This window comes from Melospiza georgiana, chromosome 19 (genome assembly GCF_028018845.1).
Source record: "Melospiza georgiana isolate bMelGeo1 chromosome 19, bMelGeo1.pri, whole genome shotgun sequence".
NCBI lineage: Eukaryota > Metazoa > Chordata > Aves > Passeriformes > Passerellidae > Melospiza > Melospiza georgiana.
In genome coordinates, this window is record NC_080448.1 from 1,929,508 (window position 1) to 1,942,797 (window position 13,290).

Below are 13,290 nucleotides of genomic sequence, written 5' to 3' on the forward strand. Positions count from 1 at the left end.
GCCAAGGAATTGCTCAGGGCAGGTTAGGGGTGGCTGCCAGGCAGCCCTGGCTCTGAGCAACAGCGTCTGCAGGGGCACAGGAAACTCCCAGCTGATGGGAACAAACTTTCTGGCTGACTGCAGAGGCCAGGACAAAGCTGAGTGCTTTCCCTGGTGTTCCCCAGCCCTTGCTGGCCCCAGGGGCTGATGGCATTTGTGCTTCCTCAGGTTCATGTCCCCACACCAACAGCATGGGGGTGCTCCCCCTGCTCTGTGCAATGCAAACAGGGGCTGCTGAGCCAGTGCTGCCGTGTCTGTGCCTACAAGGATGGGGCACCTGTGTGAGCTGGGGGAGAGGCCAGGGCTGCAGTGGGGGGATGTTGTTGGCAGCTCCATGAGGACGCTCTGGGACGCTGCCCTGGGCTGTGCAGCGCACTGGGGATGGATCAGCCCCTGCTCTGCTGCTCCTTCCCGTCTGCCCCAGGGCCCTTGCAGAGCCCCAGCCATGCTGTTTGCCCCCAGCCTGCCCATGGCCAGCCTGGGACTGCTCACGGGGCTTTTCTGTGCTGAGCATTGGCCTGTGCATGTTCTTGAGAGAGCCTGGGCAAGGAGCCTGGAGCCCCCAGGCCCTGGGCTGAGGCGTCAGCGCTGCCCCAGCTGTGCCCATGGCCTGTCCCTGCTGCAGTCCCGGCACTGCCACCCCCAGGGCTGTGCCCGGCCCCGAGAACACTCAGGCCCTACAGCAACACCAGGGCCACCAGGGCAGCGGGGCAGGGCCATGGCAGCAGCACTGGCAACACCAAGTGCTGCTGCTGCTGGGCACAGCTGCTGTGCCAGCCCTGATCTGCCCCCAGCTCTGCACACAGACATTGCTGCTGCAGCTTCAGAGAGGGCAACAAAAGGGCATCTCTGCAGAAAACTTTGCTGGGAGATCCTTTATTTCCTTTAAAGCCGCAAAGAGCGCAGTCCCTCATTGAGACAGTCTGTGGCCACAGGAGAGGTGGAGGGAAGCAAAATGAGAAATGGCACAAAAAATGAGATTTTTTTGTGGAGAAGATGAAGAAACTAAAACACAGAAAAAAACTTTCAAAATGAAAAAAACAAGAATTAACAAAGATAACTTCTATTACAAGTGATTTGTAGAAATTGCCCAGCAGTTTAATGTTTCTGATACCATCCAATCATCAATCTCCTCACTGCAACCTTGAGCTCCTGGTTCCTCAGGCTGTAGATGAGGGGGTTAAGGGCTGGAGGCACCACTGAGTAAAGAACTGACAGGGCCAGATCCAGGGATGGGAAGGAGATAGAGGGAGGCTTCAGGTAGGCAAACACTGCTGTGCTGATGAACAGAGAGACGACAGCCAGGTGAGGGAGGAAGGTGGAAAAGGCTTTGTGCCATCCCTGCTCAGAGGGGATCCTCAGCACAGCCCTGAAGATCTGCCCATACGAGAAAACAATGAACACAAAACAGCCAAATGCTAAACAGGCACTGACAGCAATGAGGCAAAATTCCCTGAGGTTGGAGTGGGAGCAGGAGAGCTTGAGGATCTGGGGGATTTCACAGAAAAACTGGCCCAGGACATTGCCATGGCACAGGAGCAGGGAAAATGTATTGGCTGTGTGCATGAGAGCATTGAGAAAGGCACTGGCCCAGGCAGCTGCTGCCATGTGGGCACAAGCTCTGCTGCCCTGGAGGGTCCCGTAGTGCAGGGGTTTGCAGATGGACACGTAGCGGTCGTAGCACATGATGGTCAGAAGGGAAAGCTCTGCTACAATAAAGAAGAGAAAGAAAAAGAGCTGTGTAGCACATCCTGAGTAGGAGATGTTCCTGGTATCCCAGAGGGAATTGTGCATGGCTTTGGGGACAGTGGTGCAGATGGAGCCCAGGTCGCTGAGGGCCAGGTTGAGCAGGAAGAAGAACATGGGCGTGTGCAGGTGGTGGCTGCAGGCTACGGCGCTGATGATGAGGCCGTTGCCCAGGAGGGCAGCCAGGGAGATGCCCAGCAAGAGGCAGAAGTGCAGAAGCTGCAGCTGCCGCGTGTCTGCCAATGCCAGCAGGAGGAAGTGCCTGGTGGAGCTGCTGTTGGACATTTGAGCTGTCTTGGCATGGAGATCTGTAAGAAGAGTAATCATGGAAAAGTTGGGTTTGGACCTCAAATATCCCAGCACAGCTTGAGGGCACTTTCCCCTCACTGCCTGCCCAGGCCTCTGCTGCCTGGAACTGTCCCTGCCAGCAGCTGCTTCCCTGTGCCCAGGGCTGGGCCCTGCCAGTGCTTCAAGAGCCCTGCCCAGCCCTGGGGGCTCAGCTCTGCCCTGCAGACCCCTCCCAGCTCTGGCACTGCCCAGGGACAGTGCTCTGGCTCTGCAGGCTCTGATGTCAAAATCAGAGCAACCCTGAAGAGGCTGGAAAAGCAACAAAGATGCCGCCCTCTGAGGGGCCCTGTGCTGATCTTTGTCACTGCCTGGTTTATTCAGGTCTATAGGTTTTTTTTTTATTTATTCTTCACCTGAACTGAGAGATAATATCTATATGCAATTTCCCATTCAGGCAAAACAGAGCAGTAGAATAAAAAACCAGGATTTTCCCATTTATGAAACCCCTGCCTAGCTCTGCTCCCTGTATGATCTACTTGGAAATGTTCTGCAGTTAAATGCCATTCTGGGAGCTGTCCTGAACAATGCAGAATCCTCCCCACACAAGGAGAACACTCCCAAGCCTTACCAGCTGTCTCCTCCCACCCAGATCTTGTCCCCCAGTGCTGGGAGCAGCTGCCAGGGCTGGCTGAGAGCTGTCCCTGGCAGGCAGCAGAGTCCCTGCCCCAGCACAGCGCCCTGGGCTGCAGATCCCTGCTCTGCAGGACAGCCCTGGGCACCCCTGGCTGCTCTGCACAAGAGACAATCAGAGAACGTACTCACAGGGTCTGTAGGCATTGGGATGTTCCAGCTTTAGGAGATCACTCCAGGAGCTGCAGCTGCATTGTCCTGCAGCCAGAGGTTCCTGTGCCAAGGGCTGGAGTGATTCTGCCCCAGGCACTTCTCAGCACCTTCCCAGCCCTGACTGATTGAAGCTCTCTGTGCCTCTGTGCTGTGCCCGGGGTGGCTGCAGGCAGTGCCCCAGCCCTGCTGGGCTGGCAGAAGAGCTGCTCATCAAGAGAAATGTGCTTTTGAAGCTTTGCTTGGCTACCAGGAGCTGCCTCTGTGCCAGAAGCCCAGCCCAGCTCAGCAGCACAGACACAGCACAAGGACTGTAATGACCCTCTGGGGCTTTGTGCTGAGGCCTTGAAAATCAGTCCCTGAGAGGGAGCTGAAGAAACCTCTCCAGAACTCCAAGCCAGAATCCAACTCCAAAGTTTCTTGGACTTTTAATGGGTCCCACTGAGGGACACCACTGAGGGACACGACTGAGAAAGTGTCCCCAGGCCCCAGGCAGAGCAGAGAACTGGAGGCAGTGATGACAGGTGGGGACAAAGAGAAGCCAAATCTTGGTGCCCTGGGGCACAGCAGGGTCTGTGCCACCAAGAGGTGTGAGGAGACACCTTGTTCTGAGGCCCTGGGGCCTCCTGGCACAGCCCCAGCCAGGCTGGGCGCTGTCAGCCCCTTGTCCTGCCTTCAGCATCCCCCCCTAGCCCACATCCCAGTGGCCTCAAGGATCTGCTGGAAGGAGTTCCTGGGGAGCCTTGGTCAGGAATGGCCCTGGGGGCTCCTTCATGCTCCCTGCAGGGACTGCAGGTTTTTCAAAGGACTTTTGGTTTTGCTTTTGCCTTGGAGTCTCTGAGAGGTTTGTGTAATCATGGCCTCCAATTATCTGCTTTAATTAGTCCCTGGAGAGGCTTTGTCAGTAACAACACTTAGTGGGGCTCATTAATGCTTCAAGGTACTTCAGTTATTTTTGGTACTTGGTGTGTAGAAAGCGAACGGAGATGACCCATCCTCTGATCAGCATCAAACTCCAATTTATTGATCCACCAGGCACATTTTATAACAGTGTTAATTAAGCTCATACATATTGCAAAACCCGAGCTCATCATAGGCTACAGATTAAACACTAATCCCTCCTTTTGTTTTCAATACCTGTAGTTTGTTATTGAAACCAAGATTTGCTTTCTCACCCTGATATGAATGGTTCTCAAGGCATCCCTGTCTGTCACTTTTACTTTCCCAAAACAGCCAAGGACAGAATGTTTACCTGTTATGAAAAAACAGCCTGAGAACCCTGTTGTTTATAAAAATGTGCCTGAGAACTTTGTTGTTTACAGAAACAGGCTGTGAGAATTTGCTCCTCACAGCTGCCTTTTACTTTTCCATCAGCTGTATATGATTATGGCATGTCTGAACAAAACTCTATAAGCCATTTCTGAGCAAAATTCTCCAACAAATTTCCCCTTTTTATTTTTATGGAGGTTAGTCTGCTAGGGTTTTTCTATTATTCTACTGACCATATCTTGAACACAATCAAAAGCACAAAGTAAAACAAGCAAAAGCATTTAAAAGCACACTCAGTATCTCTATAAGGTTCCCCAGCCACGGTCCGAGCAATGGTTTTTACCCCAAAGGGTTAAAACCACCCCCAACTGAACCATAATGTCCTCCCTTATCAAGCATTGCAAGGTAGGTGGTAATTGGACTAAGAAAAGAAGGCTGTTAGTTTTTGCCATTCATGCGAACCCAGAGAGGAGGCGAATAGCTAGGGCTAATAATGCTGGAATCAACCCCAGTGTCCAACAAGCTTGAAAATTATCCTTCTGCCCTTGAAATTCCACGTCCACCCTTTTCTTGGGTTTCTCAGAAAAGTTCAAAGTCAGTAAGGTAGTCCTCCGGTGGATTCAAAGCCATTTCCCCCTCTCTTGTCCTTTTACAGTCTGTAATCCCTTAGTCATTTGGCTCAAATGGATTGATTTGAAGTGGGAGAAAAAGGGGTATATGCCATCACCATATGGTCCACATCAATGATGCCAGGCAAAACAAATAGTCTCAACAAATGCAGATCATAAAATAAACATTTAGCATAAATCCATCTAACATCACTCAAACCCAACAGCACCCAAACTTAAAGCACTTAAAATATTTAAACTTAACAGAACTCAACATCACCCAAACTTAACTTTAACAGAACTTGACTGACTTTAAATTCTACATAACTTAAACCAAATATAATTTAATCTTAACAGAATCTAACTTCACTTAAACTTAATAACACCTTATAGATAATTTAACTTAAACTACTTAATAACAAATTAAACTTACTATAAAAATAGAATATAGCATTTACTATAACTTACTTACAGGCCTGATTCTAAAATACTAAACTAAAACAACTTTTGTCACATGTTTGCTGCAGCATTTATACCAAAAAGCACACTCATAACATCTCACTCATACAATCACTCCAACATCTTTAACATTTTTAAATTTTTCAAAATACAATTTTGGAGTCTGATGTTCTACCGACTGAGTTATTTGGGCTTCTGATATCTAAAGTCTCTGTTAACACAGGTGATTTTAAGACAGCATAACGAATGCTGAGCCAAATCGGCCGAAATTTGACCCACGCATTCACTGCTGATTTCTGTTTCACAGTCTCTGCTAGGAAGAACAAAAAGTCCCTCCAACCCAGGTGAGAGATGTCCCAACAGCAATAGTCTCTGGTGTCGCTTGTTCACCATCACTGGTCTCTTAATTGCAGTAGGGATCCTTTCTTTTTGTTGACAAGAGTCACATTTATTACGGCTGTTAGGTCTAAAACCGAAGATTTTTGCCAGCCGCGGGACGGAGGGAGAAACGCCGTCGCTGGAAAAGCGCTCCGGTCCTGCAGCTGTGTCGGAGTGGGCGAACATCCCCGCACTGGGCTCTTTGTTTTGCGAAACTCGCCGGCAGGCTGACTCACTGTGTGCACTGCACCCGTGGCTCCCCCCACAGCGGCGTGGGTCGCTCCCCCCACGGCGGCTCGGCTCCCGCCGCTGCAGCGCAGCATTTCAGGCGGTCGCTCGCCGCGGCTGCTCTCCATGGCGCAGCGCCCACACCGAGTTCGGAGCGGCACAGCCCCGCAGACACCCCGAGCTGCGGCTGCTGCCTTGCACTCAGAGACATGCTGAAGCAGTCTATTGTGCACTACCCGCCAAAGCTTACTTAACTTCTTGGCAGTTTTATCACTCTCTAAAGTAGCCTCCCATAATAAATCACCGAATTCACGCCACTCCGTTAACTCGTAAACCGTATGGGGGTTAATAAAAACTCCCCTAGCATAGCCGTAAGTCCAAAGTCCTTGTAAATCCTTTTGCAAATCTACCCCCTTAACCTGCCTTTTTTGTAAATATGCTGTTGTGGTGTGCTGTAATGTCCCATTTTAGACTTCCAGGTCACTTCCCCAGGTGTGCCTATACCTCTCTCCCTTCCCCCTTGCCCCCATGCTGAGTGAGTCCTGTCAATCAGGCTTAACATTCCAGCAAGGCGTCGTGTGGTTGGTCAAGTTCAAAGGATGCCCCTATGCCCAGAGGTCATTGGCCTGTCTGGGTGTCATCTTCCCCTGAGACCCTGCCCCTCTTACCTGGTTGGTGGCTCACCTGTACCTCCCCTCCCCCTGTCCCTGAGCTTAAATGGTGAATCAGACCATGCGGCGGGGATTCTGTTGGAGCAGTTGCTCACGTTCAGACCTCTGTAACCATGGAATAAACCTCTGGACATTAAACCCTCCAGCAGAATCCTCTCCTTTTTCTCTTCACCATCGCCTGAAATCTTTCTCCTGAGGTAAACGGAGTTCCTAACAAGCCTGGACTTGTTCAGTGCCCAGCTGCAATCTCCAGAAAGCCAAGGTATCTCTGGGGTGATACACCACGGTTGCTGCCTTTGGCCCAGCAGCAAGGGTCAGACTGGCCCAGGCACAATCTAACTGGTAATATTGGGATTCATATTCCAATAATATGCTGCTTGCCTTTCCATACCTAAAATCGTCAGCGCTGATTGCAGCCTCTTCATGGCCTGTGCAGCACGTATCAGTCCGGCTCGCCTGTATGACACTCAAGGCATGACGCATATCAGCTTCTTTTTTATCCCTTTTGTCGCGTTTACTGCCGTCCCACTGCTAGGGCCTGACCCGTTTCTTCGCTCCTTCGTTGTGCATTGCCGTATCACGATCGGGTGTCACCATTTGTAGAAAGCGAAGGGAGACGACCCATCCTCTGATCAGCATCGAACTCCAATTTATTGATCCACCAGGCACATTTTATAACAGTGTTAATTAAGCTCATACATATTGCAAAACCCGAGCTCATCATAGGCTACAGATTAAACACTAATCCCTCCTTTTGTTTTCAATACCTGTAGTTTGTTATTGAAACCAAGATTTGCTTTCTCACCCTGATATGAATGGTTCTCAAGGCATCCCTGTCTGTCACTTTTACTTTCCCAAAACAGCCAAGGACAGAGAAAAACAGCCTGAGAACCCTGCTGTTTATAAAAATGTGCCTGAGAACTTTGTTGTTTACAGAAACAGGCTGTGAGAATTTGCTCCTCACAGCTGCCTTTTACTTTTCCATCAGCTGTATATGATTATGGCATGTCTGAACAAAACTCTATAAGCCATTTCTGAGCAAAATTCTCCAACAATTGGTGTTTCTGTTTTGATAAAGACTCTATTAGATTTTTGTGCAATCATGGTCCCAATTATCTGCCTTAATGAGTCCCTGGAGAGCTTTGTGCTGACACTCAGTGGGGCTCATTAGTTCCTTGAGATACTCAAGGATTTTAAGGTATTTTATGGATTTAAGTATTCTTTTAGATAATTTAAGGATTTTCCTTTCCACACTGAGTCTCTGAGAGGTTTTTGTGCCATCCTGGCCTCCAGTTCTGTCCTCTAAGGAGTCCATGAGGAGCCTGTGTTGGGTATCTTGCCCCTTTCTGTTTTGCAACAAAGATGGAACTGAAAGAATTTTGTAAGACTTTCTAAAACCATCCAGACAAATATGGGACAATTAACAATACAACAACCGCCACTAAGAGAATTAATAGTCTGGTTTTAGTTAGACCTCATCCAACCCTTTAGTCCTTTGGATTGGAAGAGTTTATTGACCCAGTCTTTGTGTTCCACTTCAAGCTTCTTGAACCCTTCCTTCAGTACCTGAATGCTCTTGTGGATTGACTCGCTGTGACTGGAGAGGTTCATGCAACACATGCCCTCCGAGTCTACACAGCCATGCCCATGTGCCCAGAGTAAAAACTCTATCGCTGTTCTGCAAGGTGGCCTGTCTGTTGGTCTCTATGTCTGAGAGCAGGGCACTCAATGTGAGGGAGGTAGCATTGATTTGTTTACTTAACAGGCATCCAAGATGGTCTAATTGTCCTAAAGCTTTAGCTGCTGCTACCCAAGGTAGTCCAAATTGGGGGTGCTACCAACCGATACCTGGATTAAAGCTTTCAAAGCCATCTCTTTCATATCATCCAATACTTCTTCAGGCATACCTGCTGCTTGGTCATCTGGTAGGCTGTGTTGTCCTTCTCCAGCTGGATGGTTGATGGTCAGTTCTGCCCTTGCCTCATTATTAGCATAGTCTACTATTAATTAATTTAGTAAACACTTCCATCCCCCTTCACACAGGGTGTATTCTGTAGTCAACTACAACATGGTCATAATACATTTAAATCATAGGGGGTTAAGACATGTGCTGTAAACATGGCCCTCATTAGGCCATTAAAACAAGGTAAGTCCTTCCTATGGTCTTTAGCTGCCCTACACAGCTCCTTGATTTCCCCGCAAACCAGTGGCCTGTACCTGGGATTATGCCCCTTTCTTTCATAACAGGCGTAATTTCGAGACTATTTGCCAGTCTCCTTCCTTAACTGTTTCTTTTCGGATCCTTTCCGAGGGATCTTCTGGGGTTGAGGGGTGAGGTGGCTCTGGGGAATCCAAACTGTCTTCTGGGGAGGAAGAATAACTTGGAGCAGAAACATTTGAATTAGAAATAGTGTGACAGTTGGGCTTAATATCTTTGATTATGGGGTGTATTGTTGCCGGAGGGTGAGGCAAAGGGCACTGCCATTTTGTCAGGTGTTGGGGAGGAAGGGACTTTATGTAGGATGCCAGACTTCCAGGCTGGCCTTCTGGAGGCATGGCCCAGGATGGAGATGGAATGATTGAAAGGCGGGGCGTGACCCGCAGTTGTGGGGTGGAGTCTGGAGCTTCATTCAGGGCAGAAGAGATAGTTGTGGTAGCAGGAAGTGGAGGAGACAAAATGGAGGGAGGACGGTCAGGGTCAGGGGTATCTGGAAAATTTTTAATGATCCACTTCATGATTGATTTCAATTTGTTCTTTGAAGACATTTGGTCATGATCAGTGAGAATTAACTTAAAGCATCAATATACATACCTTTTTACTTTGGACCTCTGGCTGCCCATTTTTTTTTCTCCTCCTTAGGTGGAACAGCCACTGGAATACCCCAAATCAGTTATGGGATGTTGAAGCGTATTGTAAAAACACAGTGGCAAAATAGGCAATAATTGTCCTGTGCTTCCCCAAACCCACCTGCAATCCTACACAAGTGAAACTGTTGTCCCTGTGGATCCTGGCTGAGGTCCCTTGAAGCAATGATGAATCTGCCAGCCTGGTACAATCCAAAATCCCGGGGAGTCCTGGCCTATCCATCAGCTAACCCAGCTGACATGACTGAATGTCAGAGTCCCTGTTCAGGCCCCAATTGTCGCAATGAGGGTGGCTGTGACAAACCTTTCTGGTTCCCCAGCTTCAGGGCAAGGGTGGTGAAAATGAAAAGGAGCAGATGCTGGGAAAGATGAAACAGGAAAGCCTCATAAATATGATTGCCTGGCAAAATATTTTGAGAATATGGAAACTATAAGTGAGATTGAAATGAAAGCAAGCTTTGAGACACCAAGTCTTAGTTACTGAACAAATGGAAAAGAATGGCTGGCTGAAGGTAATCCTCTTTTGATGAAACAATAACCTCTGCTTGCAGACAAGTCCAAGGGTCAGAGCAGACCCTACTAGCTTGGCAGAAGGGGTCCAAAGAGTAGTTTTTAGGGTTTAAAATGTAACACAGTATGTTAATGTAATGATTCTTATAGGCTTTATATAAATGCTATAAGATTTGTATCTTGTGCTAGATTGGTTAGTGAAAATTAGAATATGCAGAACAGAGGAAGATTTATTGTATTGTAAAGGGAACTCCCCTTCTCTTTCAGGCATCCATTTTGGGTGCCTCTTTCAAGCTCCTCTTTCGGGCCTGCTCCAAGCTGTGGCTGGCAGTTCCAAACAAGGCCCCTGCACCCACACCCTTTGCAATAAACCACAAGTTCCAAGACCTGGCTTCAGACATCTCTTGTCTCTGTCCATCCCAACCATCCTAGCCCCCAATGCTCCTACAAGCAGGATCAATGGAGTTGCCCAAAAGGAAGTTTAGTAACAGAGGGAAAACAATAAACATAAAAAAGTTGAGCACAGTATGAGGGGTAGGATTCAAAGACCTGAGACAAAGGCAAAGGAACAATATAGACACTTGCGGATAGAAAGCTAGAACAATAACCCTATAGGGGAAACAAGTAACCAGTAGGGGAGGAGAAGTTGGACAACTTATCATAACAACACTAAAGGCTTATGGAGGAACTCTCAAACTCCCCCTAAGTTAAACAAATGATTCCAATGGCTTGAAACCTCATGCCCAGTTCTTCTGGGTAAAATCTGACTATGAGTTACAGCTGGGCTGCCTCCCACATTGCTGCTTTGCTCTGGTCCCTTGGGACCATGTGGCCCAACAGAGCCACAATGGTGTCCAGGGTTCCATGAGGCTCCACAGTGTCATAATGATCTATTTGTTCCATGAAGGCTTGCTATGTCCAATAGCCCCTTGGTTCCATTGGGGCCCAGTAGTGCAACAATGACTCCCTTGGTTCCACAAGTTGCCTTAGTGTCACAATGGACCCTTCCTTCCCCGAGGCAGGGTCACAATGGTCTCCCTGATTCCATGGGGCCTTGCAATGCCACAATGGTCTCTATGGATCCACAGTGCCTTGCAGGATCACAACGGCCCTTTGGCTCCACGAGGCCCTGAAATGCAGCAATGGCCTCTTGGTTTGACAAAGCCCTGCTGCTTCACACAGGCCCCTTGTGACCATGCAGCCCAACAGATCCACAAACATGTTCTTGGTTCCACGAGGCCCCACAGTGTCACAGTTGCCCCTTGGATCCATGGTACCCTGCAGGGTGTCAATGTTCCTCTGTGATAGTGTTCACAGGAGTTTTTGGACTGGGGAAGAGACGAGGACCTGACTCAGGCTTGATTTGGTTTTTTATTATATATATTACATTAAAACTATACTAAAAAAACAGAAGAGAAGGTTTCATCAGAAGGCTGGCTAAGAATGGAATAGCAAAGAAAGTGTAACAAAGGTTTGTGGCCCGCCTCTCTGTCCGAGCAAGCTGGGCTATGATTGGCCATTAATTACAAACGTCCAAGGTGGGCCAATCAAACATGCACCTGTTGCATTCCACAGCAGCAAATAACCATTGTTTGCATTTTGTTACTGAGGCCTCTCAGCTTGTCAGGAGGAAAAATCCTAAGGAAAGGATTTTTCATAAAAGATGTCTGCGACATGTCACCTTTTTTTTTTTTAGTTACATTAAAAAGAAAAGTGTTTGTAATTTTGTCTGCTGTACCCACGCAGAGGAAAGAACAAACACTTGTTGCCAATCAAAACCTCAATGAAGTGCTGATGTGGAATGATCAGGGAAATTCTTCACCTGTAGAACATAAAATTCTATCATATCACGAAAGCAATCTTACAATATAAGAAAATGCAAAACAATGCAAAGAAAAGTCATTGCTCCAAGTCTAGACAGCTGAGTTTCAGGAGAAAGTCCATGGACTGAAGATGTTCCTCTTTGACATCTCTAGAAGTCCCTTTTGGTCCTGAAACAGGCTTGCAGAATCCTGAAACAAAGAACTGTTTAATAAAAATCATCAATGATTATCAAAAATCCATTGGCAGTTATCATACAGTTTTGAGAAAATTTCTAGAATGTCTTGGCCACAGCTCTTTATTGAACCACTTGGGCTAAGGCTTATCTTTGGCCCTTCAATGCTTTTGAGCTGCTACTAGCTCTTTCCACTCTTTTTATTTAATTTTATTTTTTTCCCCCGGAAAGAGTAGCAGCAGCAGCAGAGGAGCCTGAGAGGCCTTGGGGTTCCCTGGCCCACATGGAAGGATCAGGAACCCCAGACCTGGTCCACAGAACATCGGCCCAGATCCTGATGGGAGAAGCAAAGCCCCCAAACCCAACAGCCGGCTGGGCGGTGGCCCTGGCCCAGGGAACCAAGCCAAACAGCCCAGACCTGGCCCACCAAGCAGCCTCTGTGTTCTCACAACCCAGCACCCTGCTGCCAATGCCTGGGCAGCACAAGTGACCAAACGCTTCCTCCTCCCTTGACTACCAGAAGAGACCAGCACCTGTGGAAGAGAAGATTTCCTGAGAATCATCATCTCAGATCTAGGGATGTTTTGTCCCCACAGCAAGCAAGTGATGGTCACTTTCCGCTGGTTCCCCTGCCTCTGCAATGCAAATTCCAGTGTTCCTGCTTCCTGCCCCTCGGCAGCACCTCAACCCCCTCTGGACTGGGGATCAGAGGAAGAACTCCCGGGAGTCACCTCCCCCTCGCCACTGGGGCATTGCAACTCCCAACCCCCACATACTTCATCCTATCAAACTCAGCAACATGTGTTGTCGCCCTGGTTTTCTAGGATTTTCTAAGCCTTCTGATGTTGACATTCTTGTAGTAAACTTTCCCACACACTTACTGTAAACAACTCATTGTTTTTTCATTCCTTTTTTGGAGGAGGAGAGATTTGATGGACTGTTGGTTTGACCTGTGGCATTGCAGAGGTGTCACTGTCACCTTCCAATCCACTGTCACCCTTGTAAAACTATAAATAGTGGAGTCAGAGAATAAAACTTCCCTTTTATCCTTTCACCTGAAAGCGGTGTGTGCTTGTGTCCTTTCGTGTCGGTGGGGGCCAATGTGTGACATCCATTTGCCAGGTTTCATTTGTACTCAACCCTCTTGTGTTAACTCCCAGACCTAACCTGCAGCCCCCATTATGATGACTATATATGGGACAGGTTTTGACTATTGCCCATGCCTCCTTCATAGATATCTGAAATTCTCTATGGAGACCTTTTGCATTTTGGTGAAACATGGAATGTGACTCTCTGGCCATAGTCTGTCTGGGAATTGGAGTCATTTGTGTGATTGAGACTAGCTTATCTGCTCATGCATTACCCTCTCCTAGACCAATATTCCATTTGTGAC

The 13,290-nt window shown here is 48.1% G+C and overlaps 1 protein-coding gene across 1 annotated transcript; it reads right to left on the minus strand.

The window, feature by feature from the left end:
* Positions 1–437: 437 nt before the first annotated feature.
* On the minus strand, positions 438–5,983 carry LOC131091664 (putative olfactory receptor 2I1; the record flags this gene model as incomplete). Its single annotated transcript, XM_058037850.1, has 4 exons — positions 5,864–5,983; positions 1,678–1,731; positions 1,162–1,239; positions 438–452 (listed from the first exon to the last, which is right to left on the minus strand). Coding segments are annotated over exons 1-4 (267 nt in total), but the record flags the coding sequence as incomplete, so codon positions are not given.
* Between the last annotated feature and the right edge of the window lie 7,307 nt (positions 5,984–13,290).